Source organism: Balaenoptera ricei, chromosome 2 (genome assembly GCF_028023285.1).
Source record: "Balaenoptera ricei isolate mBalRic1 chromosome 2, mBalRic1.hap2, whole genome shotgun sequence".
Classification (NCBI taxonomy): Eukaryota; Metazoa; Chordata; class Mammalia; order Artiodactyla; family Balaenopteridae; genus Balaenoptera; species Balaenoptera ricei.
Window position 1 is genome coordinate 109,851,332 of NC_082640.1, and position 27,073 is coordinate 109,878,404.

Sequence of the window (27,073 nt, forward strand, 5' to 3'; positions counted from 1 at the left end):
GAGCTAAGATTTGGGCGTCACATCAGCCCCCCGCCAAGTATGGACCAGTTGCCATAGCAGAAGTTCCCACCAAACGCCCCGGCTGAGGGTTACTAAAATCAGCGTTTGTGAATTCTGACCCAAATTGTCTCCCCTCCGGTTCCGTAGAACAGGTTTCCCCGTAAAAGGGCCTTCAGCCTCAGCCAAGTTCTGAAAAAAATGAGAATGAGGTGTCTATTACATATCCCCGAATATATTGTCTCAGGCGCAGACCGGGTGTTTTAAAATACACGATAAACAGTATTTTCCTCCAACATATGGCTAAGAAGGAGCAAGTGTAACTCGTCTTTTCGTGTTTCTTAGTTTTGCCCGCCACACCCTTCGTGGTCCCGCCCCTTTGCCCGTAACTCACTAGACAGGCAGTTCCTGGCCACCTACCGGGGGTCCTGATTTTGAAAAGAGGAGCGGGCCAATCAGAGTGTGGAACGTTTTTTGGCGCTGCCGTTTGAGGCTGGACTGGAACTGAAGGTGGGCCGGCCGCGGTGGCTCCGGTTGTCTGTCGAGGTGGTGGGGCGGAGGCATGAGGAGGGACACTTGACTTCAGTGAGCGCACCCGGATGTGCTGGCCGGGGGCGGCAGTCAGGTTGATGGAGGAGGGAAGGAGCAGCCTGTGAAACGGGGTGACGGCGGCCACCAGCCCGGGCGGGGACCGGGACTGGAAGAGGCCCCTGAACAGCCGGCTGGTCCGGCGACTGGGCTAGGGTGGGGGACTCGGGGCCGCAGGGACTAACGCCCAGCTGAGTCTGCGGGGGGGGGGGGCGCTGGAGGGGCGAGGAGAAGGGTTGTCTTTACAGTTCGGAGAGAGACGAGGGCGAAGGGAGGTTTGGAGGAAGGTGGCCTGAAATAGTGAGAAGCTGGTAACGGGCGTGGTACAAGGAACCGAAAGGATCTGGAAGAAAGGGAGGTCTGTGTAAGTAGCTGAAAGGATTAAGTGATAAGAAAGAATGCCGGTGTAAGGGAAGGAAACGTGAGGTGTGGCTAGGTCAAAGGGCTAAGAGAAGACAGTTGGTGGAGTAAGGAAAAAGCCGTGGAGGTGGCTGGGGTCCGGAGCCGGAAGAGTGCCAGACGTGGCCAGAAGGCAGCGGAGCTGAGCGCAAAACTGAGAGTGTTCGGAAATTGGAAGACTTGGTGGCGAAAGAGGGTCAGGACTCAGATCCCACCTCGGAGAGTGGGCGACGTGTCCGGGATGTGGGATCAGAGGCTGGTGCGGTTGGCCGTTGTACAGCAGCTTCGGGCTGTTTATGGCATTAAGGTCAAGGGTGGCCGTGGGCAGTGCGATCGCAGGAGACAGGAGACAGCAGCCACGGAAATCGTGGTAAGTTCTGGGGAAAGAGGTTTAGGTTAAAAAAGGGGGGAGGCGGGCGTATTCCCTACCATCACTTATTACCAGGTCATGCTAAAATGTTCATTCTGTATGAATCCAAAAGAGAATATGTTTAAGTGTGTCAACTTCAGCAACACTGACATTTTGAACTAGATAGTTCTTTGGGGGACATTGGGGTTAGCTGTTCTGTGCATTATAGGATGTTTAGCAGCATCTCTGGCTTCTATGCTCTAGATGCCCGTAGCGTGTCCCAATTGTGACAATTAAAAATGTCTCCAGATACTGCTAAGTTATTGTAAATATTTTGAACAAGTTGCACGTGGGAAGGGAGACAAACACTACCCCACCACCACTGTTTGAGTAATATTTGGAGAGGGACAAGGGGTACCAGTACATTTTCTAAACGAATCAGTAGATGAGGTGTGACGGTATTAGAAATAGGCTTTAGATAATAACTTTATATTCACCGATTTGAAAAGAACATGCTTGCTGCTTGGCTGTATCATATTTTTGAGACATAAAGGTTTTTTTTTTAACGAGTAAATTGAGAAACCACAGTGGAATGATTCAGAAGCTGTTGATTTTTGGGTGGTTGAGATTAGGGGATTTCGAATGAGATTTTAATATCTCTACAGAATCATCAAGAATTTCATTGTGAAAAATAAGTTGAATATAAAGCATTTTGTTTTAGATTTACTTGGCTAATTATATGGTGCTTTCTAAATACTTACAGATGAAAACTAAAAATTAATTTTCATAACTCTTATAGTTTATAGTGTCTGAAAGAAAATAAGTACTTGGAGAAGAAAACTGACAATTTATATTCCTCTTAACAGCTTATAAAGTCTGGAGAAATTATTTTTGTTGTTTGCAACTTATTGGCAACACACTTGTTTATATTTAAAAACTAAGTGGTTTCTTCTGATTGTAAAACTGGCTTTCCAAGATCTCAAATATAGTAGGTTTTGTAAGTATATGAAAGAATTTATATGCAGATTTTTTTCTTACCCCTCAAGAAAAACTGACACTTGGCCTTTAGAGTCAGATAGACCTGAGTTTGATTCCTGCTCTACCCCTACTTGGGGTGTGATCTTGGGCTGCTTGTCCTAAGCTTTAGTTTCCTACTCTATAAAATGGGAATGGTATCTCTTGTTGAGTTGTTTAGGAGATTTAAAAAAATTATAAGATCTGTAGATGAGACTAGCACACAATGCCTGTCACATGCCACTTATTCAGCGAGTTGTTATGATAATCAGAGGTCCTCATCCTAATTGGTAGTCATGCTAGAAACCCTAATAAAAATATTCTAATAGAGAAATACAGAAGATCACTGTGTTAACACGAACGAGATCTAACATGTTAGGTAATTATTTGAATACTAGATTTCTTTGGCTCTTTGGTGTTTGTTATCTAATGATAATTTTGAGCTCTTTAAGAAACATGCTAGACAGACATCTTTTTAAAGATGATATTGTAAGTGATGTTCTAATACATAAAATTTTAAAAGCATGTTATTAGTTTTATTTTATGAGATTAAATTATAGCACTAACTTGTGAAGCCAGTTATTGAGCGTAATGAGACTTGAAAAAAAAAAAAACCAACCCTGAATTCTGGTTATGTAAGACATTTGTAAACTTACAGTCAGCTTCAGCATCTGATTTATTTTTGCATTTTGTTTGGTTGCACAGTATCAAGAAAATTCTGATTTACCCAAATAAGGGGTTGCCCATACTAACTTTTTTTTTTTTAATTTAATTTTTTTTTTTGGCTGCACCATGCGGCATGCGGGATCTTAGTTCCCCAACCTGGGATCGAACCCGTGCCCCCCTGCAGTGAAAGCGCGGAGTCTTACCTACTGGACCACCAGGGAAGTCCCCCTAACTTTTTTTTTTTTTTAATAGCTCACCTTGAAATGATAATTGTAACAACAACAAATATTCTTTGAATGTTTGCTTTGTCAGACACTGATGTTTTACATCTTTTAATTCATTTAATTCTCTCTGCAACTCTATGACTTAAGACCTATGTAAGGATACTGAGGCACAGAGAATGATCATTTAATCCAGGTCACTCAGCTAGTAAGTGGAAGAGCCAGGATTTAAAACTTGGCAGTCCTGCCTCTAGGAGCCTGCTCACTTAAGCACTGTGCTACACAGTCTTTTCTATATTCGTCAATTAAATTGAGCCAGCTACTTGAAAAAGGACTAGTAAGATTTTGTCAAATCATTAAGAATGCTGAATGATTTTGGCTGCACCATGGTTTGCGGGATCTTAGTTCCCTGACCAGGGATGGAACCCAGGCTCACAGCAGTGAAAGCGTGGAGTCCTAACCACTGGACCGCCAGGGAATTCCCTGAATGATTTCTTATTATAAATAACAGGTTAAATAAGGTGCTCTTACAACACAAGTGCTTCAAGAGCATTCATGGAGAGCAGATGTATCTAAACGAAATTAACATATGAGTGATTAGGTATGCCCACTTAATCTAATTTCATATAAGCAGACATATACAGGCTTGAATTTTTTTTTTTTAATTTATTTATTTATTTTTGGCTGCGTTGGGTCTTTGTTGCTGGGTGCGGGCTTTCTCTAGTTGCGGCAAGAAGGGGCTACTCTTCGCTGTGGTGCGTGGACTTCTCATTTGGGGTGGCTTCTCTTGTTGCAGAGCACGGGCTCTAGGCACTCGGGCTTCAGTAGTTGTGGCACACGGGCTCAGTAGTTGTGGCTCACGGGCTCTAGAGCACAGGCTCAGTAGCTGTGGCGCACAGGCTTAGTTGCTCCACTCGCGGGCATGTGGGATCTTCCCGGACCAGGGCTCGAACCCGTGTCCCCTGCATTGGCAGGCGGATTCTTAACCACTGAGCCACCAAGGAAATCCCTTGAATTTACTTTTAAGTCCAAGGCAAAGCTACAACCTTCTTAATCAGTGACTCGTTTTTAAGAAGTTTGAATATATGCCCAAAGATAGTGGCAGATTCTTTATTCAGAGGTGTGCACAAACACTCAAGTTAACCAACATACAAATGTACTCTTGGGATCTTCAAATGTATTAAAATTTGAATGCGAGTAATACATTCGACTCTGACTTTTTAAAATTGGTTTTGAAAGTACGACATGAAATTTAAATTGTTTGCAGAATCCCTTCCTTGGATACCTCAGAACAGTTTGATTAGTACTCTCCCATAGAGTGTGAAAAAGATAATCAGGTCTAAAAGTAACCACCCTGATATAATTTTAGGAAGTACTCACTGAGTGACAGGAATTACTGTTATCGGCCAATTTGGCCTTTTGTTCAAGTAAGTATTTATAAGGTGACCAACAGAAAGTTTAAGGTCGGTATTTATATAGTTACTAAAGGAGCTTGTAGTATTTTCCAGAAATGTTAGCATATTGGGCCAAATTCTATTTAAGAATTTCCTTACTGAACACTAAATGGATTGATTTTCTGTTGTGGGATTGGAAACTGAGGGAATTTGCTGCATTGCTTAAGGGCAGTGACTCTATCTTGACCATTTTTGTGCTCCCAGCACCTAGCATAATATCTAGTATAAAGTAGTTACTTTTTAACAAATATACTTGATGTAATTGTTTTTTGTCTTGACCAATAGTTTATTTCTGCTATCTTGTTTTATTTTGTGAAGTTTTTAATTTGCCTAATGTTTAAGAAAACTTATATTGAGCCTAATATTTGTGTTAGAGTAACTGCCTTTGTCATTTTAGGGTAAAATATTTGGAGTACCTTTTAATGCATTGCCCCAGTCTGTTGTTCCAGAATATGGACATATTCCAAGGTGAGCAAACTTTGAAATGAAGAGTAAATATTTCAAACTGGTATTGGAATGTTTAAAAATAAATAGTTGAATGACGCACACAATTAGTTGGAACTAGCAAATGATTTTATTTCTCAACATTAACTAATGTTAAAAGTTGTTTTTTAAACTTTTACATATTTTAACTTTTTAATTTGTACTCATTTTCAGGATTGAATTTTAAGGTTTAGTGATGAATAAATGTTAGAAAGCAAATTATTTTTGTTCTATTAAGGCAGAGTTTTCCGTTCTGTACCGATTTTTTCATTGCTGTTTTGATGATACTCAGTAATATACTAAACTACCATTTCATTTATAATTTTAATATTTTTTGTCTTAGAAATGTTGGACAAAAGAATATTTAACTATTGGAGTATTTGTGAATATAAATTATTTAACACTTGAGCTTTTCTGTGTCACTATTTGTAAATAACCTTTTGGACTAACTGCATCAGAAGTTGCTAGGGAAGTTTAACGGCTTAAGAAAATAGTTTAAAAATGCGTAGTGGAAAGATACTACCTTAGCTCTTACTAATTCATTTCCCCTCTATCCAAAGTAAGGTTCATTCTGGCTACTCTAGTCTAATAACTTAGGTTTTTAATTGGTGCATTGTCCAAAAGTATTTGTTGAACACCTTGCTGCTCTTAGAACAATTTTCCCTCACTCACCCTATAGATACAGATTCACAATCTTCATGAGGTAACCACTTACTATTTTGCTTTTTAAATGGCCTATGAAAGGTTTTTTTTTAATGATGATTTTCAACGTTTAGAATTGCAGTCATATCTCTAGTAATAATGACTAAATTTTTGTTGTAGTTTCTTTGTCTGATTTTTTAAAAAGAAAATTTTTCTGTCAGTTACTCTGCAACATTCAGCCACTATGCACCAGTACAATGCTTTCATTTGCTTGCAGCTGACATCCATTCAAATTTTTTGTTACCAGCTGTTACCTAAGCATCTAAAGCCAATATTGATTGTTAAAAATTATTCAGTATAAAGAAATTGAGCACACACCTCTAGATGTGAGAAGGATTGTAAGGACTGGGATGGATGTATCTGACTTTCTGACAGGTAATGTTGATGAGAAAAAACAAAGCCTTGCCTTATTTTTGGGCAAATGTAGTTGATGGTAGGTTTTTTAAGTTATGTGTGCTGTGCAAGATCACCTGTGGAGAGAGAATAGGTAAAGAAATGGAGAAGGCCTTAGAGCCCTGGGTGATCCTAGGATGGAGAAGTCTGGCAGAAAAAGAGGAGCCAGAAAAGAAGTTTGAGAAAGAGCAGTCAGGGAGACAGCAGAAATTCCAGAAGTGTAGTGAAGAAGAGTATTTTCAAGATCATCACGGAGTGGTCGAGTGTATCAACTGGTGGTAGGACAAGCAAGATAAAGACAGTGAATTGACCGTGGATTTGGCAAGGCAGAGGCCATTAGTGATCTTGATGGAGTAACGGGGAAGAGTCTGATTGCAGCGGGTTGAGCAAAGACTGGGATATGAAGAAGTGAAGGCAGTAAAAAAAAGACAAATCTTGTGCTCTGAGCAGAAGCAGAGAAATGGATTAAGATTGGCAAGGATCAAGGATTGAGCGGGCTCACTGAAGTTGTCATGGGTAAAAAGATGGGCTTTAGAGAAGAATTTAGGAAGCAAGAAGGAAAACTAAAAGTAACCTTCTACCACAGAGATTAAAGGGATTTGTAGCATCAGAGCTGAAAGGGGTGTAGTCTCAGGCAGGAGAATAGGATTTAGTGAGATGTGTGTCTTACCACCTGAAAAGAGTTCTCTCTTTCAGTTTTCTTGTTGATGCTTGCACATCTTTAGAAGAACATATTCATACAGAAGGGCTTTTTAGGAAATCAGGATCTGTTATTCGTCTAAAAGCACTAAAGGTAAGCATATTCTTGAACTATAATTTTTCATTTGTACCACTTTTTAATTTGGTTTTTAGGATTGAAATATTTAGAACTATTACATGAATTATGGACAGAAATTGAGTTTGCAGATAGCTTTTTTTCATGGCAGAAGAACCCTTTTTCTTTTTTCCAAAATGTATATCATTTATATAATGCTTTTTTTAAAAAATTGAGGTATAATTGACAAATACATTTAAGGTGTACAAACTGATGTTTTGATATATGTATATGTTGTGAAATGATTGTCACAATCAAGCTATTTATATAATGCTTTAAAAGTTTACAGAGTACTTCCAAATTCATGGTCCTTGTTCCTATAATGTACTATATGAAATGAGAATTTTTTTTAATTTTGTTTTTAGCCTTCTAAAGAGAAGTGATAAATACTAAAACAAGAGTTAAGAGAAATGTATTAAAGAAAGCTCTTTAGAGTATAAGAAAGGATAGATACTTTATTTGCATTCAACCCTTAAGCCCCCAAACGCTCAAGATTGTTGTATTTATTTCAGAATAAACTGGATCATGGTGAAAGATGCCTGTCTTCTGCACCTCCTTGTGATATTGCAGGGCTTCTTAAGCAGTTTTTTAGGGAATTGCCAGAGCCCATTCTCCCAGCTGATTTGCATGAAGCCCTTTTCAAAGCTCAACAATTAAGAACGGAGGAGAAGAATAAAGCTACATTGTTGCTTTCCTGTCTTATGGCTGACCACACAATTGATATATTAAGATACTTTTTTAATTTTCTCAGGAAAGTTTCTCTTAGGTGAGTAGTAACTAAAAGTTTTGGGAGATGGTAGTTTAATTTCTCAACTAGCTAGATTTACCCTTATGATAAGAAATTAAATTTCATTTGGCATGGAAATTTTTCTTAAAAATATTATATTTTTCCTTACTATAAGAGGTGTACCCTGTATAATTTTTAAAAACAATATACCAAATATAATATTTCCTTGCTGTCTTAGGGTTGTCCTGCTGAATGCCTTAAATGGCTTATTGGTGTTTATAGGCTTCTTAGTCCATTGAATGGCTTCAGATTATTGTGTTTCTAAAATATTTGCGATTTGCTTTTCAAATTTGTCCCTTCTCCCTGCTGTCATTGAGCCTGCTTGTTTTAGACATACTTGCTGCCTTCAGTACTTTGAATTTTCTGTGTGTGGGTTTGAAAAATCAAAGAAATGTGTTCAATTTGTGTGGGAAAACAAAGCGTGAACTCTGTGGGTAGCAATGTTTTTATGACATATATTTAAGCACAGAGAGGCTGTGTATTTCTGGTTCTGTCTTATTTCAAGCCAGTCCTGTACATGGGTAGATGAAGGGTAACTGTATCTTGATTTGTGTTTAATTGATAAAATAAGAGGTCTTCAAAATGTGCCCAATAAGTTATTTTAACTCTGTATTTTTATCTTTAGCTCCATCTCATAAAACCTTTTTTCCTTTAAGGTGCAGTGAGAATAAGATGGATAGCAGCAATCTAGCTGTGATATTTGCACCAAATCTTCTTCAGACAAGTGAAGGGCATGAGAAGATGTCTGCTAACACAGAAAAGAAGCTACGATTACAGGCTGCAGTAGTACAAACTCTTATTGATTATGCATCAGATATTGGTAAGATGTAGTTGCATTATTAAATAATGGGATTTGTTTAAATGAGGGAGATCCCAGCTTTTTCTAAGTGAACTATGAAGACAACCGTTAGAAAGTGGCTATATACGATTGAAATGTTCTGCGGGGGAGTAGAGGAAAAATCTTAACTGTGAACATTTTCGTTTAGGGCATGTTCCAGATTTTATCCTAGGAAAGATACCAGCTATGTTGGGTATTGATGATCTCTGTGCTACTCCATCACTAGAAGGCTTTGAAGAAGGTGATTATGAAACTCCTGGTGACTATAAGAGAAAGCGAAGACAAAGTGTAGGAGGTAAGTGGTCGTGGCAGTCCTGTTTGTGGACGTACAGCAATTTGCTTTTGCCTGAAATGTGTTTGAACATAAAAAAGCATAAGCTATGGTGTATGCCTTTTTGGTGCTTACAGCATAGTTGGAGAGGCATGACATATGCATGTGAAAAATAAAAATGACAATATAATCTAATATTATGTGCTGGATGTTTAGCACAAACATAAACTGCATTCCAGGGAGAAAAGTTCCCTGGTTGTAATGACCAGGGACACTATAAAAAGAAAGTTAAACTGAACCTTTTTGAAGAATGGGTAGAATCTAGGAGAACTGGGTGGAGGGACAGAATATTTGTATCCTATTCGAGGATGCTATGAAGAAAGATTTTTGTAAGCTAGAAGTAATCTATGTCTGTCTGTAAGCTAGAAGTAATCTATGTCTGTGTCTGTAAGGTAGAAGTAATCTATGTCTGTGTCTGTAAGCTAGAAGTAATCTATGTCTGTAAGCTAGAAGTAATCTATGTCTGTGTCTGTAAGGTAGAAGTAATCTATGTCTGTGTCTGTAAGGTAGAAGTAATCTATGTCTGTGTCTGTAAGGTAGAAGTAATCTATGTCTATAAGCTAGAAGTAATCTATGTCTGTGTCTGTAAGCTAGGAGTAATCTATGTCTGTGTCTGTAAGCTAGAAGTAATCTATGTCTGTGTCTGTAAGCTAGGAGTAATCTATGTCTGTGTCTGTAAGCTAGAAGTAATCTATGTCTGTGTCTGTAAGCTAGAAGTAATCTATGTCTGTGTCTGTAAGCTAGAAGTAATCTATGTCTGTGTCTGTAAGCTAGAAGTAATCTATGTCTGCATGACTTGAGTGGCTCATCCTAGGGATTAGGATGGTATTATGATAAGCTTGAACTCACACTAAAGAATTAGAACATTAAACTGGGTATTGGAGGACCATTGAAGTTTTGGAGAGAGGCATAACATGATTACACTATTTTAGAAAATCATCTGGTTTGGAGAATCGAGACTTGGAGGTACGGAGAATAGTCAGAAATGTGTGGCAATAGTCCATGTGTGAGATCATGATTTGAAACAATAATATGAATTAGCAGTATGAACTAAATAATGAAGGAAATGTTACCAAGGAAGAATCAAAAAGAACCAAAGTTTACTCATGGTGGAGTCAATCATGAGACTTCTTAATCTTCTTGATCCGAAGACAGGCTATTGCTCCAGTTGCCTTAGGAAATTTCTTATCTTTTGAGTATCAGAACCAATTGCTATTAACTGTCCGATGCCTTTTTGAATCTTTTGGCTTGTATGGTTTTGCCTCCTTCTGTTTTTTTTTGCCTCCTTTGTAGATTTCCCTTATGCCTTCTTTGTTCTGTAACAAAGTACTGTACTGTACAGTACCATACTGTACAGTACAGTATGGTACTGTAACAAAGGACCACAAAGTGCCACAAACTGGGTGGCTTAAAACAATCAAAATTTATTGTCTCACAGTTCTGGAAGCTAGAAGTCTGAAATCAAGGTGTTGCCTGGGCCATGCTCCCTCTGAAACCTTTAAGGGAGAATCTTTTCATGCCTCTTCAGGCTTCTGGTGGTGGCTATCGATTCTTGCCATCCTTTGATTTGCAGCTGCATCACTCCAGTCTCTGCCTGTGTTGTCATATGGCGAACTCCCTAGGTGTCTCTCTGTCCAACTTTTCCTGTAGTGACACCAATCACATTGAATTAGGGCCTACCCTAATGACCTCATCTTTTTTTTTTTTTTTTTTTTTAAGTGAAAGCAGGTTTATTTTAGAGATACACACTCCGCAGACAGAGTGTGGGCCATCTCAGAAGGCAATAGGTAGACTGTCTCCAAGGGCGAGCGCGGCGGCCCTGAGGTGTGAGGGTCGTTAGTTTTTATGGGCTGGGTAATTTCATAGGCTAACAAGTGGGAGGAATATTCTAACTATCTTGGAGGAGGGGAGGGGATTTCCAGGAGTTGGAGTACCACCCACTTTTTGGCCTCTTATGATCGGCCTCTGAACTGTCATGGCACCAGTGGGTGTACTAACGACCTCATCTTAACTTGAGTTCATCTGCATAGACCCTAATTCTAAATGAGGTCACATTCACAAGTACTGGGAGTTAGGACTTAAACATATCTTTTTGGAGCACACAATTCAACCCATAAAACTCCCTACCCCAAATTCAGATATTCTTGGATACAGATCATCTTTATTACCCTTTTCCCTTTGTGATTTCATTCACTCCTGTAAGTTTCACTTATTGCGTCTAAATAGATGAACACTTAAATCTCTACCACTGTTATCTCACAAATGTCAAACCACTTTAGTAAAAGTCTCTACTAGGCAGACATCACACTTCTGCTTTTCCTTGGTGCTTGAGCTCAGCATTTTGAAATGATCATCTTCACCTTCTTTAAACTGGTTCTTCTCGAATTCTTTTTTCTATTAATGGTACCACCATTCTCTAGTCACAGCTTTAAGCCATAGTTGCCTAACTCTTACTTTACCATCTATATTCATACACTTTCAGGTTCTGTAAGATTCTATCTGCAGTGTTTACTGCATGTTTACTGTAAGAATTTCCTTCTTGGTCTTTGTGCCTCCTCCTTGAATCTGCCCTGCTTATTGCTGTCAAGGCTGATATTCTTAATATATCACTCTAATCATGTATCTCACATGCATACCCTTCAGCAACTTTCATTAATACTGATATTTGTAGCCTGACATTAAAGATCTTTCATAGGATTGCTTTACCATGCCTTTCTACTGTATCCTGTCTCTCCTTTATGCAGTCTACACTTTAGTCAAACTGCTTTCTTTATTCATTGTTTTTTAGACACTTTGTTCTTTTGCTTATACTTTTTATTGATATAATTTTTTACTTCCATCTACCTCTACTGTTCAAATAATATCCACTTGTCAAAACCCAGCCTAAATGTCTTATCCAGCAAGCTTCCCCCCTCCCTTTTAAAAATTTACTGTTTATGTATTTTTATTGATCTGACATTGGTCTATAACATTATTGTAAGTTTCATGTGGACATTAAATTTCGACTTATATATACACTATGGTGTGCTCACCACCAAAAGTTTCATTTCCATCCATCACCATACAGTTGACCCCCTTTACCCGTTTCGCCCTTCCCACACCTCTCTTTCCCTCTGGTAACCATAACTCAGTTCTCTGTATCTATGTGTTTGTTTTGGTTTATTTGATTTGTTCATTTATTTTGGTTGTTTTAGTTTGTTTGGGATTTTTATTCCACATATGAGTGGAAGCATACGGTGTTTGTCTGTCTTTGTCTGACTTCAGTTAGCATAATACCCTCAAGGTCCACCCATATTGTCACAAATGGCAAGATTTTGTCCTTTTTTATGGCTGAGTAGTATTCATTGTGTATATATATACCACATCTTCTTTATCTATTCATCCATTGATAGACACTTAGGTTGTTTCCCTATCGTGGCTATTGAAAATAATTCTGCGATGAACATAGGGGTGCATGTGTCTTCTCGAATTAGTGTTTTCATATTCTTTGGATAAATACCCTCATATGGAATGGTTGGATCATAAGGTGGTTCTAGTCTTAATTTTTTGAGGAATCTCCATAATGTTTTCCACAGTGGCTGCACCAATTTACACTCCCACCAACAGTGTGCGGGGGTTCCCTTTTCTCCACACCCTGTCCAACACTTGTTATTTCTTGCCTTTTTGATAATAGCCATTCTAACAGGTGTAAGATGGTATCTCATTGTGGTTTTGATTTGCATTTCCCTAATGATTAGTAATGTTGGACATCTTTTCATGTGGCCTGTTGGCCATCTTTGTCATAAATTAATTGTTCATATATGTATGAATTTATTTCTGGGCTTTGAATTTTGTTCCATTGATATGTGTCTGTTTTTCTGCCAATGCCAGGCTGTTCTGAATACTATATAGCTTTGTAATATAATTTGAAATCTGGGAGTGCGATACCTTCAGCTTTGTTCTTTTTTCTGAGGATTGCTTTGGCTTTTCAGGAATTTTTGTTTCCATATAAAGTTTAGGATTTTTAATTCTGTTGACATGAAAAATGTCATTAGGATTTTGACAGGGATTGCATTGAGTCTTTCGGTTGCTTTAGGTACTATGGACATTTTAATAGTGTTAATTCTTCTAATGTATGAACACAGAGTATCTTTCCATTTCTTTGTGTCTTCTTCAGTTTCTTTCAACAGTGTCTTAGCATTTTCAATGTACAGGTCTTTTACTTCCTTGGTTAAATTTGCTCCTAGGTACTTTATTCCTTTTGTTGTGATTGTAAAATGGGATTGTTTTCTTATTATTTCAAATAGGTTTTTAGTGGAGTCTTCAGGGTTTTATATATATATATATAAAATATGTCCTCTGCAAATAGTTACAGTTTTACTTCTTCCTTTCAATTTGGATATCTTTTATGTATTTATTTTTTCCTTTCCTATTTGCTCTGGTTAGGACTTTCCATACTATATTGAATAAGAGGGGTGACAGTGGGCATCCTTATCTTGTTCCTGATATTAGAGGGAAAGCTTTCACCTTTTTGCTATTGAGTATAAGGTTGATTGTGGGTTTATCATATATGGCCTTTATTATATTGAGGTACTTCCCTTTTATACCCATTTTATTGAAAGTTTTTGTCACAGATGGATGTTGAATCTTGTCAAATGCTTTTTACATCTATTGAGATGATCATATGATTTTTATCTTTTATTTTATTAATGCGGTGTATCATGTTGATTGATTTGCGGGTGTTTGATCCTTTTAATGTAGTGTTGTATTCAGTTTGCCAATATTTTGTTGAGGATTTTTGCATCTATGTTCATCAGAGATACTGGCCTATAATTTTCTTTTTTTTGCATTGTCTTGCCTGGTTTTGGTGTCAGGGAAATTTGGCCTTATAAAATGAGTTAACACGTGCTCCCTCCTCTTCAGTCTTTTGGAAGCATTCGAGAAGGATAGGTGTTAAATCTGTTTTGAATGTTTGGTAGGATTCACCTGTTTTGTTTTGGTTTTTGCCTTTGATTTCTTGATTGACCTAGTAGTTCAGTAACATGTTGTTTAGTCTTCACATATTTCTGATTTTTCAAGCTTCCTTCTTGTAGTTGATTTCTAGTTTCATACCATTATGATCAGAAAAGATGCTTGATATGATATCAGTCTTCTTAAACTTATTGAGACTTGTGTCGCAAATTATGGTCGATCCACGAGAATGTCCCATGTGCTCTTGAGAAGAATGTGTCTGCTGCTGTATTTGGATGGGATGTTCTTTATAAATCTATTGAGTCCATCTGGTCTGATGTTTCATTTAAAACTGCTACTTTCTTTCTGGATGAACTATCCATTGATGTAAGTGGGGTGTTAAAGTCCCTACCGTTATTGTGTTGTCAGTTTCTCCCTTTAGGTCTGTTAACACTTGCTTTATATATTTGGGCACTCATATGTTAGGTGCATATATATTAACTGTTGTTTCTTCTTGGTGAATTGCCCCCTTTATCATTATATAATGTCCACCTTTGTCTCTTGTTAACTTTTTTAGCTTGAAGTCATTTTTGTCTAATATGAGTATGGCTATATCCACTTTCTTTTGGCTGCCATTTGCTTGGACTATCATCTTCCATCCCTTCACTTTGAGCCTATGTTTGTCTTTAGAGCTGAAGTAAGTCTCCTGGAGGCAACATATAGTTGGGTCTTGTTTTTTAATCCATCCAGCCACTCTGTCTTTCGATTGGTGAATTCAATCCATTTACATTTAGGATGATTATTGATAGATGAAGACTTAGTACTGCCATTTTATCTTTTGTTTTCTGGTTGTTCTGTATCTCCATTGTTTCTTTTTCTTTGTGTTTCTGTCTGCCATTTTGGTTCGGTGGTTTTCTATGATGTTTTTCTCAGTTTTCTCTTTTATGTTCTGTGTCTCTGCTCTAGATTTATATATATATATATTTTTTTTTAAATAAATTTATTTATTTTGTTTGTTTATTTTTGGCTGTGTTGGGTCTTCATTGTTGCACGAGGGCTTTCTCTAATTGCAGCAAGCAGGGGCTACTCTTCGTTATGCGTGGGCTTCTCATTGCGGTGGCTTCTCTTGTTGCGGAGCACAGGCTCTAGGCATGCGGGCTTCAGTAGTGTGGCATGTGGGCTCTAGAGCGCAGCCTCAATAGTTGTGGCGCACAGGCTTTGTTACTCCGTAGCATGTGGGATCTTCCCAGACCAGGGCTCGAACCCATGTCCCCTTCATTAGCAGGTGGATTCTTAACCACTGCACCACCAGGGAAGTCCCTCTAGATTTATATTTTGTGATTACTATGAGGTTTGTATAAATTGTCTTATAGATAAAAGTCCTTTTTCTGCCAATAGCATCTTACTACCTTCATTTGCCTATATGAGTTTCATCCTTTTCCTTTTACCTTTTATGTTTTTGTTGTCTCAAATTGTCTCTTTATGTTTTGTGTTCTCTACCAAATTGAAGTAGCTATAGTTTTACTGCTTTTTTCCCTTTAACCTTTATTATAGAATTGTTTGACAACTTATTTTGATATAGAGTTGCAATTTTCTGATTTTGTTTATCATCTTAGTCAAAATTTTGTTTACTTTTGCCTTTTTGTTTCTGGTAGAAGAGCTCCTTCCAGCATTTCTTGTAAGGCAGGTCTAGCACTGATGAAGTCCCTCAGCTTCTGTTCATCTGGGAAACCCTTTATTTCTCCTTCATATCTGAATGATATAGCTGACAGTTTTTATCTTTAAATATTTTGAGTATGTCATTCCATTCTTTCCTGGCCTGTTGAGTTTCTTTGGATGGCACCATTGTCTACTCAGTCATCAAAATCAGAATTCTAGACGTCCTTATCTGCTCTTTCCTCATTTGCACATCCCACTGTCTACCAAGTTTTATCACTTTGATCTCTTAAATACCTTTAATACTGCCTCCATTTCCACAGCTCCTACCTCAGTTCAGACCTTCTTCTCTTGCCTGGCTAATTCCCACTCTTCCTTCAGGTCTCAGCTTAAATACCAGTTCCTCAAGGATACCTCCTCTAACTCCACAATCTAAATCCGTTGTTATATTTGTACTTCACACTATTTACCCATTTGTCAATAGGTATTTATTTCCTTAGTATATTTAATGTTTGTTGCCTCCAATAGAATAAGTTTTGTAAAGGTCACTGTTTCATATTTTGGGCACTGTTGTATCTTCATTGTGTCTGACACATAATAGGTACAAAATAGATATTTGTTGAATGACTGAATAGCATACTTAGAAGAACCTTTAGCTAGTTTGCCTGTCTCCATCCAAGGAGGCTTACCCCCCAATAAATCTGTCATACTGCTGCCAAAGTGATTTTCCTAAAGTGCAGAAATGATGACTTTGTTCCTTTTTGCCTTTGGAGAAGTTCAAGTTCTTCAAAATGACACACAGCCCTGTTCTGCCTAATACACAAGACTTATCTCTTACCATATCCACTGTTCACTATTTGCTCTAGCGGTATCAAACTCCTGGTTTCTAGTATACATAAATTCTGTTTTTTCTTACATGCCTTTGCATATACTAGTCACCTTGCCTGAATTCTACCTTCCACCCTAATCAACACCTACAAATCCTTCAGAACACTGTCCAGATTTTATTTACTTTGCAAAGCTTCCTCTCTTAATGCCATTTCTTTCCTTCCTCAAAAAGTAATGATTTCCTCTTCCATACTCTTTCTATATATTATAGATACTTGTTTTACAATTCATTCTGTATTTATTTATTTGTATGTTTTTTTTGTTTTGTTTTTGTTTTTTGATGTGGACCATTTTTAAAGTTATGTTTTAGTTTTTTGACTGTGAGACATGTGGGATCTTAGCTCCCCAACCTGGGATCGAACCCACACCCCATGCATTGGAAGACAAAGTCTTAACCACTGGACCACCAGGGAAGTCCCTCATTCTGTATTTAATGTCTTCCTATTTATTTATTTATTTATTTATTTTTTGAGAGATATGGGAGTATAAGAGGGGAATGGAATACAAATATATCCTTTAGTTTTTTCCCCTATTTTGAAATAATTCCTTTTAAATGACCTTAAGTGACTTTAAAACATATAAGCTGATATAAACTTACATGCTAAAAGACCACAAATAGCAATACGAATTATTGATGAAAGTTAGGTAAATGTTGTTATAATTGATTATATGATTATAAATATGCCTTGCATTTCAGATTTTGTTAGTGGAGCATTAAATAAACTTAAATCTAACAGGACACCCTCTATTACACCTCAACAGGAAAGAACTGGTAGGTATTATATATATTTATTTAAGTGGACATTTATATATATTATACAAAAATTACGATAATGATTACCTAACTTATTTTGTTTAATCAATTCCAAATGTAATTTTCAGTGGAGATATTGTACTATAATATTATGACATTGGATATATATATATGTAATACATAATATATAATTACATTGGATATAATGAACCTAAAATTGTAGGTATGAATTTATTTTAGTCCATCGTTATATCTTTGATCTTCTGAATCACGTTCTTCCATTTGTAAGTTGGATGATATTGAACGTGTGAAAATAACTCAATCTCATTTTTATTTTAGAACCAGAAGTTTATTAGTATTTGTTCCAATTTTTTTTTTTTTGGTTTGCTTGTGGCTGAAATTATTCAACCCAGCAATAGAAAATTTGATTACTTGTTTTGTTTTCTAGATTGAAGACATTAACTGGTTAATACTCAGTTATGATGAAAAGCAAAAATATTTAGATCAGTTTTTGTTTCAACACCTTGATTATAATTTTTCATGCCTATTTAATACTCTTTAATGTGAATTATATGCATCTTTTAGTCTATTTGGTGTTGAAGTTACTAAGAATCTTGCCTCTTTGCAACTTCACTTTTTATTTTAAGTAATTGCATAGTGTTAATTTAGTTTTATAATATATATTTGATAATGTTAATGTAAACATATCCCCCCATTTTTGGTTCTAAGAAATAGCTTTATAAGAAGAAATTATATAAAGTGTTTGTATTTTATCAACTTTGTGGGAGAAAAAACAAGTTTTCTTTTTTTCAGCCCAGCTATCCATTTCACCAACGATTCTTACACCAAATGCTAAGCGTAAACTACCGGTAGATTCCCATGGTTTCTCAAGTAAGAAAAGGAAGTCCATCAAGCACAATTTTAACTTTGAGTTGTTGCCAGGTAATCTCTTCAGTAGCACTTCTACACCAGTATCAGGTAACAAATAGAATTTATATAATTGGGTTATAAACATTAACATGAGTGCCTATTCTGGGCAAAGTGCTATTTCATATTAATAAGACCCTTTAGGAGCCAGAGTTTTATTCTCTGTTTTATCAAATCTCTGAATTTTATAAAGTCCCCTAACTTTTAAAATAGACAGTGGTTCAGTATAATTAGCGTGTGTGTGTGTTTTACTGCCATGCCTATTGAAAGTTATGGGTCACTGTGGATAGGATAGCACTTGTGCTCAGGTTGTTTTTTTTTTTTTTAATTAATTAATTAATTTATTTATTTTTGGCTGTGTTGGGTCCTCATTTCTGTGCGTGGGCTTTCTCTAGTTGCAGCGAGCGGGGGCCACTCTTCATCGCAGTGCGCAGGCCTCTCACTATCGCAGCCTCTCTTGTTGCGGAGCACAGGCTCCAGACGTGCAGGCTCAGTAGTTGTGGCTCACGGGCACAGTTGCTCCGCAGCATGTGGGATCTTCCCAGACCACGGCTCGAACCCGTGTCCCCTGCATTGGCAGGCAGATTCTCAACCACTGCGCCGCCAGAGAAGCCCCTGTGCTCAGGTTTTACGTGATTGAACATCCTAAATTCTACTTTAGTTACTTCTGGATCTGTAGCTGTGGCTGGATTGCTGTCTTTTGTTGAGTTGAGGTCACCAGCGTTTGAGCATCTCTGAATCCAGGGTAGGGGTGTTACCATTGAAGTACCATTGTGGGTTAATTTGAGGGGTGATATTTTTTTTTTAATTTATTTATTTATTTAATTTATTTTTGGCTGTGTTGGGTCTTCGTTTCTGTGTGAGGGCTTTCTCTAGTTGTGGCAAGCGGGGGCCACTCTTCATCGCGGTGCGCGCCTCTCACTGTTGCGGCCTCTCTTGTTGCGGAGCACAGGCTCCAGACGCGCAGGCTCAGTAGTTGTAGCTCACGGGCCTAGTTGCTCTGCGGCATGTGGGATCTTCCCAGACCAGGGCTCGAACCCGTGTCCCCTGCATTGGCAGGCAGACTCTCAACCACTGCGCCACTAGGGAAGCCCCAAGGAGGGGCAGTATTTTTAAAGTTTTATACTCAAGTGGCTTTTATAAAAAGCCATCCTTATGGCATGGTTTCCACATCCCTTACCCGCCCAGCCGTTTTATTCCAAATGAAATATAAGTTCCTAGTGTGGCCAACCAGAGCCTCCAGAGAAAAATATAATCATGCTAATTTGAATACCAAATTTTTGTTAGTGTGATCTTGGATTGAGTTGGCTCCTTTAGCATGTGTAGAATACAAGTTGGCTCGTATTAACCTATGGTCAACCCAAAATGAATTGAAACTCTAAGCCCAGAGTCTTCCATCTCATATTTGTGTCACATTTAGACTAAATGTGAGTAGCCTCTGGTTCTTTTAGATTTTCTTTGGTTTCAGACAATGTTAAGAGTTTCAATTTGAATTTGTTAGCTGGGTTATGAGGTTTTCTTCCCAAAAGCCTCTCTTTCGCTTTTGGTATCAGAAAGGTTTACATTTTCCTTGTTTGTTTTATTAAAAATGTGAACAGAATAGCAACTTGTTCTCTATGGTCCTTCAGGTTCTCTGTGGTTCATTAAAGTGTAATGATAAGAACTCTGAAGCTATGTCTGTAGTTCTATCAGTATTCACAGGCTGGAGACTTAAACTCCTTTAAAGTGACTTAGTGTGTTTTTAGTATTTAAAGGTTTTCTGCTTTGGAGGACTACTTCCAAATGACAGATGTGAATCATAGTTCTACCTGCCTTTGTTTATTAGCAATACATCATCTTCCCCAAGAAATGAACCTGCTGGTTCCTTCCTTCTCTCCAAGCTCCCCAAAAAATAGATTAAACATTATGTTACTGTAACATTAGTATGAGCCTGCTTAACCAGCGAAACTTTTTTAATAAAAAAATTAACAAGTTCAGCATCAGTAATTCTATTATTTTTACTCACCATTTTTCTTTGACCCTACTTTCTCAGCCACAATTCAATAAATTGCATCTGCAAAATTGAAAATGAGTTGGTTTCTAAGTTTGGATTATAACAGATATGATGCTTTTCTTTAATATATGCAGGCAACAATATTAATCTACAGTACATAGTGTACTTATTTTTAATTTTTTTCTAATATGTGTTGTAACTGTGTGTTATTCCATCTATTCTGACTGTGCCTCCTTGTCACCACTGATACATTTTCAAGATAACTAGACTGCAGCCCTAGAATAAAGCTACCTGTGTCACATTGGATATATCATATTGCCTCCAAGCTTTTTTTTTAGCCAGATGCACCCCAAAAGTCACTGTAATGGTTGTATTATTTTCTGTTTTTGTAATTGAAAAAACATGAATATCTCTGTTTGGGGACCTGTGTGAATTCTTTATCGATACCAATGATAAGTTGAGAGGGTTCATGTTTGTTGAGTGTATCCTGGGCAATATTCAAATACAAGTCAAATGTATATGGAGCCTTTGCTCATAACTATACTTTTCCCTAATTTTTTATTATAGTTGGTTTCATGGTATAGTGTTAAATAACTTAATCAAAATGAGCTGTTGTAACCTCCAGTTGTTATCATGGAACATGGCAGTAGCCAAGTGGTTAGGTGTATGTTATAGATCATCAGTTTTTGTTTGTTTGCCAAAAATTTTGGACAAATTGCACTCCAGAGTCAGGTAGACCGCAAGTTGGCTAGCAGGTGCATACTGGATACTCAGATACTAAATTGTTTTTCAGTAGTTTATTTTTGATAACAGCATTAATTAATCTTATGTACCAGATACTGTGCTAGACATCTTATATACGTTACAGTAATATTTATATTCAGCATAGAAGTCCAATTTTAGAGCCTAAAGCCGTTTAGTAAGTGGTGGACAAACTCAAGTCTGTCTCGAAAGCTTGCTCTTTCTCCAATCTGCAACAGTGCCCACCTCTCCCTTGTAGTATTAAAAGAGTTTAAAGCAAAACTCTAATATAAAAATGATGTTTAATCTGACCTTTAATTGGTAAGGAAAAAGTAAGAAATTGATTTTTTTTTTTTTTTTTTTTTAGTTGACTTGGGTTATTTGACCCCTGAAGATTCTAACCAGAAATTATGTGATTTTGCGGTTGTTTAGGGGTGGAAATTAAGACTTTAAATCTAGTTGCTATTAATATTTTATACTTTGAAAAGAAAATGAGTATGTGTGGTCTATCACGTGTGGTTATTTTTGTAGTTCACTTTGATACAAGCCCAGAAGGGTCATCTCAGAGTTCACTCTCTCCTGTCGCCGTCAATGGAAACCATTTGATCAGTACAGGTGTGCTAAGGCGAAGTAAAAGGCTTGCAAGCAAAAAAATTTGCAGGTAATTTATCCAGGTTGGATAAAAATTTGGTATATACGGTTAATAAAATACTTTGTGTCTTTCTACTGAGAATCATAATTGAATCATAATTTTTCAAAATCCCTTTAGCCTTTATAGTCTTATGAATCAAGTGCATATCCTCTAGAGAAAGATTCCTAATTTGAATCCATTTTGCTTGCTTAAAATTCTATTTTATGTTGATGTGTGTAATTTTTAAATTTCCTGTTAATATAAAAAGCTAGTCTACCCTAATGGTTCTGGTTTATAAGTGACTAAACTCTTGTGATAAACAGGAAAGTTTATTTTATAAAATATTTGTATTTTTTATGCAAATACAATGTGTTCATATATGGTATCTTAAACCTAAAAAATTATTACTCTATTCAATTACTAACAATGTGTGATTTGCTCTGGACTTTCAAACTTTATTTTGTAGGAATTCCAGTTCTTATGCTATAAACTGATGTTTTTAATTTGACTCTTTCTAGGGTGGAATCAGGAAAAGCAGACTGCTTCTCTCCTAAAATCAGCCGTAAAGAAAAGGTTCGAAGATCTCTTCGTTTGAAATTTAATCTAGGGAAAAGTAGCAAAGATGGAGTAAGTGTCTTTCACCATTTCATTGAAGTTTATATTAGGATAAAGCTGAAGACTTGATGCTAAAAGACTCTCTCAACCCTGCCTCTCTTCCATCTACTGTCCTATTCTCTGCTCTTCTTTATACCAGCCCTTACACTTGAGTTGTTATCTCCAGTTCCTCCTTTTCTATTCTGCTGAAATCAATTCCAGTGAAGCTTTCATCCCCAACACTCACTGAAGCAGCTCTCATAAGATCACTCATGAATTCAGCATTGCTCAAACAGGTGGACAAATACCAGTCCTTGTTAGCCCTGATATGTCAGCAGCATGTAACCTGGCTGATGACTTGCTCCTCTCTGGCATACTTTCTTTCCTTGCTTCAGGGACATATAGTCTCATGATTTTCTTCCTTCTTTGTCAGTTAATTTTCTAATTCCTTTACATTGGAGTGCCCAAAGCTTTGCCCTTGGGTTTCTCTTTTCTCACTCTACTCACTCAGGGTGATCATCAGCTCTAGACATCATGTATATACTTATGACTTCAAGTTTATATCTCTAGCCCAAAATGCTCTCCTGAACAACTTGACTGTTTAACACCTACCTACTTGACCTCCCTACTTGGGTGTTGATCCCAAGTAGGGAGGTGTTGACATCTCAAGTGTAACCTGCCCCAAATAGAGCTCCCAAGATGCATTTCTCCACTGTTGCTATTTCTCCACTCCTCCCCGTCTCCTCCACCCACACTTCTACCTGCAGTCTTCACCATCTCACTTATGGCAACTCATTCTTCTAATCACTTAGGCCAAAAACCATGCAGGCATTCTTTTTTTTTTTTAACATCTTTATTGGAGTATAATTGCTTTACATTGTTGTGTTAGTTGCTGCTGTATAACAAAGTGAATCAGCTATACATATACATATATCCCCACATCCCCTCCCTCTTGCGTCTCCCTCCCACCCTCCCTATCCCACCCCTCTAGGTGGTCACAAAGCACCAAGCTGATCTCCCTGTGCTATGCGGCTGCTTCCCACTAGCTATCTGTTTTACATTTGGTAGTGTGTATATGTCCATGCCACTCTCTCACTTCGTCCCAGCTTACCCTTCCCCCTCCCCATGTCCTCAAGTCCATTCTCTGTGTTTGTGTCTTTATTCCTGTCCTGCCCCTAGGTTCTTCAGAACCATTTTTTAAAATTTTAGATTCCATATATATGTGTTAGCATACAGTATTTGTTTTTCTCTTTCTGACTTACTTCACTCTGTATGACAGACTCTAGGTCCATCCACCTCACTACAAATAACTCAATTTCGTTTCTTTTTATGGCTGAGTAATATTCCATTGTATATATGTGCCACATCTTCTTTATCCATTCATCTGTCGATGGACATTGAGGTAGCTTCCACGTCCTGGCTATTGTAAATAGTGCTGCAATGAACACTGTGGTACATGACTCTTTTTGAATTATGGTTTTCTCAGGGTATATGCCCAGTAGTGGGATTGCTGGGTCATTTGGTAGTTCTGTATTTAGTTTTTTAAGGAACCTCCATACTGTTCTCCATAGTGGCTGTATCAATTTACATTCCCACCAACAGCATGCAGACATTCTTGACCCCTCACTTTCTCTCACATGTACCGTCGAAACCATTAGGGAATCCTGTCTAACTTCTGCTTTCAGTCTGTCCAGGCTGACCATTTCTCACCAGTACTACATTTCTAACCTTCTCTAAGTTATGTCGTCTGGAACTTGGATTACTACAAGTTCCTACTAGTAGGTCTACCTGCTTCTACCTTGCTGCAGTACTAGAGCCAAAATTATCCTCTAAAAACCAGAGTTAAATCATGTCACTCATGTCACTCCTCTGCTCAGAACCCTTCAGTGACTCCTTGCTTCACTCTGAGGGGAAAAAAAGAAAAGCCAAAGTTCTTACACTGATCTGCAGTGCCCCGCATGATCCTGTTCCTGGCCTCCCTCTTGGAGCTCTCCTCCTGCCACCCTCCCTTGCTCACTTGGCTTCATTCACTTTTGTCTCCTGCAGTTTCTCAAATGTGCCAGACCTTGCTTCAGCCTTAGAGACTGCACTGGCATTTTCCTCTCCTGGAATGTTCTTCCCCCTCATACCTTCATGACTGTCGCTCTCATTTTTCTTTACTCACAAATCATCTTCTGTTCACTGTGTTTAAAATTATACCCCCTACCCTTCACCACTCCGTATCCTCCTTACCCTGCTTTGCTTTTGTCCTTGGCACTTTTCACCTTATGTATTGTATATTATACTTTATAGTTTATTGTCTGTCTTCTTCTGGTCTAAATCTGCCCATCAAGAATGTACATTCCATGAGGTAAGATTTTATTCTGTGTTTTTGTGTTTTTTTGTTTTCTGTTTTCTTTCACTGTGTGAACAGGCACTGGCACAGAGTCATCACACACAAAAAAATTTTTTTAAGTTAATGTGTGAGGCTGTTTTTATTTTAGATCATAAAATATCCACTAATAGCCAAGTCAAATGCTTATAATTTTCATCAGCATGCATGCAAGTATATTGTGTTTGCTATAAAATTGTTCCTCAATTATATACACACCTTTTAAAATCAGCTGTAGAGGATTCTGATAACTACAAAGTAATATTTTGAATTAACTAGGTTTATTTCTTAACCAAAACTTCTTCAATTTGTTCTGTACAGAATGTGTGTTCTGGTGTCGATAGATCTGAAAATGTTGGTCGACGACTTGCAAATCAACAAAGTTTAAAAAATAGGATTGAATCTGTAAAAACAGGTCTGCTTTTTAGCCCATATATTGATGAAAGATTAACAAAAAAAGGTACATTTACATGATATTGTTGGAGTTTTACCCCAAAAGCCTACTTTAGTTGTTTTTATAAAATTTTCTTCCCATTTTAGTGAGATATAATTGACATATAACCTTTAGTTGTTTTTAATGATAAAATATATTAAGTAATTTACTGTTCTAGAAATTGAAAATTCGTGTTTGAATAGTGAAAATATTGGAATTGCCATGTATTTTTCTATGACTAATTAGAGGATCTTTAGAAATGTAAATATAAAGATGTTTGACATATTTATAGATAAAAATTATCTCTTTTAACACAAATCTAGTTTATCAGAATTAAATGCTTAGTATTTAATTTGTCATGTATTTGAATAACATTTCAAAACTAGGTCAGATATAAATGATTAAAAACACTGAACTGCTTTATTTTAGGTTCAAAAAAGATCAGTAAGTCTGAGGAAAACTTATTAACTCCAGAGCAACTAGGTGGAAGAAATTACCGGATGTCTTGGACAGGACCTAGTAATTCAAGTTTTCAAGAAATAGATGGAAATGAAGCTTCTCCAATAGATGCAATTCTTGAGGTGGAAAACTCTTCCTTGGAGCCCAATATGATGGTTGAAAAGTCACCTGTTATGTCATATGAGCTTGCCCCTTCTAATGTACACAGTAGGCATAATAACAACGTAACTGGCAGCTCTCTTAGTGGGGATGAAAATAACCTGACCACAGAGACTGTGGTGAAAATTCAGAAAGCATTTTCTGAATCTGGAAGTAATCTTCATGCATTGATAAATCACAGGCAATCATCATTAACTAATGTAGGGAAAGTAAAATTTAATGAAACATCTTCTATCAAATGTAGCCCAGAAGAAAATGTATTTGAAACTAATAATTTCACTGTGATAGAATCCAATGAACACCACACTAGTAAAGATGAAAATAGTTTTTCAGAAAGAGACTTCTCACTACATCAAACTCAAAAATTGGGTAGAGAAGCCACTATAAAATGTTACTCAACTCAGATGAAGATAGAACTAGAAGACAACATTCATTCGAATATACCAAAAGATTATTTAAGCAAGCAGGAACTGCCCAGTGATGAACAAATAAAGAAACAAGAGTCCCCAAGGGATACACTAAATACTAAATTAAAGGAGAATGAAAATATGATTGAAGAGAACTTACTGAACTGTGCAGCTTCTGGAGAGGACGTGGCTAGCGCCTCTTCCTTAGAGCAGATTACGTGTAATAGCGCAAACCTGTCAAAACCTAGGCCTGTGCGAATTGTTAAGCAGCAGTCACTGGTGGAAACATGTGATAAAACGGTTTCTGAACATTTACAAATGACAGAGCATGGAAAGGTTTCAGACCACATACAGTGGTTTAACAATCTTTCTTTAAATGAACCAAATAGGACAAAAGTTAAGTCACCTCTTAAGTTTCAGCGTATGCCTGTCCGTCAGTCTGTCAGAAGAATTAATTCTTTGTTGTTGTATGGTGGACAACCTCCAAGACATAAATTAGCAAGTCTTGGTGAAGCTGCTTCTCCTCTGGTTAAATCAGTGAGCTGTGATAGTGCTCTTCCCTCGCGTGTCGAGCGTGCGTCAAAAGATTCCTCTATTCCATGTACCAGACCGAGTCCTAAAGAACAGAAGTCTACGTCATGCAAACAGTCGAATGTTGATACGATTTCAAAATCAAGCATGGAGGTAACTTCTACATCTTTCTCACAAATGAAGAGGCACCCAAACTCTGGGAATGCTTCTCTTGGGTCCACCAGAGTTTGTAAGCAGGAAGTGATATCTAATGGCCAAATTAAGGTTCCCTTGGATGATCTGACAAATCATGATATAGTAAAATCTGTTGTAAATAATGATATGGGCTTTTCTCGTGGCATAAGTAACAGGGTCCTTAGAAGACCATCAGAAAAAGAGAGGGTCTGGTATAAAGGTTCTCCAAAAAATCCTATTGGAAAAGCTCAACTACTACCAACAAGTAGACCTGTAGACTTGTAATTGGTAAATGTTATACTACTTGTCATTAATGTAAATAAAATTAGCAATTGGTGATATGACTTGCAAGGTAATCTACATGTTAGTTTGTAGCTCAGAATGATTGGT

General features: G+C 37.4%; 1 protein-coding gene across 2 annotated transcripts; it reads left to right on the forward strand.

Moving 5' to 3' along the window:
* Positions 1-853: 853 nt before the first annotated feature.
* ARHGAP11A (Rho GTPase activating protein 11A) lies at positions 854-27,065 on the forward strand. 2 transcript variants are annotated; one of them, XM_059913691.1, is made up of 12 exons: positions 854-1,354; positions 5,086-5,156; positions 6,963-7,059; positions 7,593-7,846; positions 8,524-8,687; positions 8,854-9,000; positions 17,207-17,281; positions 18,077-18,241; positions 21,456-21,585; positions 22,074-22,182; positions 24,842-24,980; positions 25,383-27,065. In XM_059913691.1, the coding sequence occupies exons 1-12, from the start codon at positions 1,226-1,228 to the stop codon at positions 26,966-26,968; spliced, it is 3,066 nt and encodes a 1,021-aa protein (XP_059769674.1). In that variant the 5' UTR covers positions 854-1,225; the 3' UTR covers positions 26,969-27,065. The 2 variants fall into 2 exon arrangements, with proteins under 2 accessions (XP_059769674.1, XP_059769675.1); XM_059913692.1 differs by having other exon boundaries at positions 18,077-18,205.
* The last annotated feature ends 8 nt before the right edge of the window (positions 27,066-27,073 follow it).

What these genes read in the sequence shown, in the direction of transcription:
- ARHGAP11A (XM_059913691.1), top strand. Translation starts at nt 1,226, where the DNA reads ATGTGGGATCAGAGGCTGGTGCGGTTGGCCGTTGTACAGCAGCTTCGG. An exon ending in CTCAGGAAAGTTTCTCTTAG is followed by an intron (nt 7,847 to 8,523) that starts GTGAGTAGTAAC and finishes TTTTCCTTTAAG; the next exon opens with GTGCAGTGAGAATAAGATGG. An exon ending in GGAAAAGTAGCAAAGATGGA is followed by an intron (nt 22,183 to 24,841) that starts GTAAGTGTCTTT and finishes TGTTCTGTACAG; the next exon opens with AATGTGTGTTCTGGTGTCGA.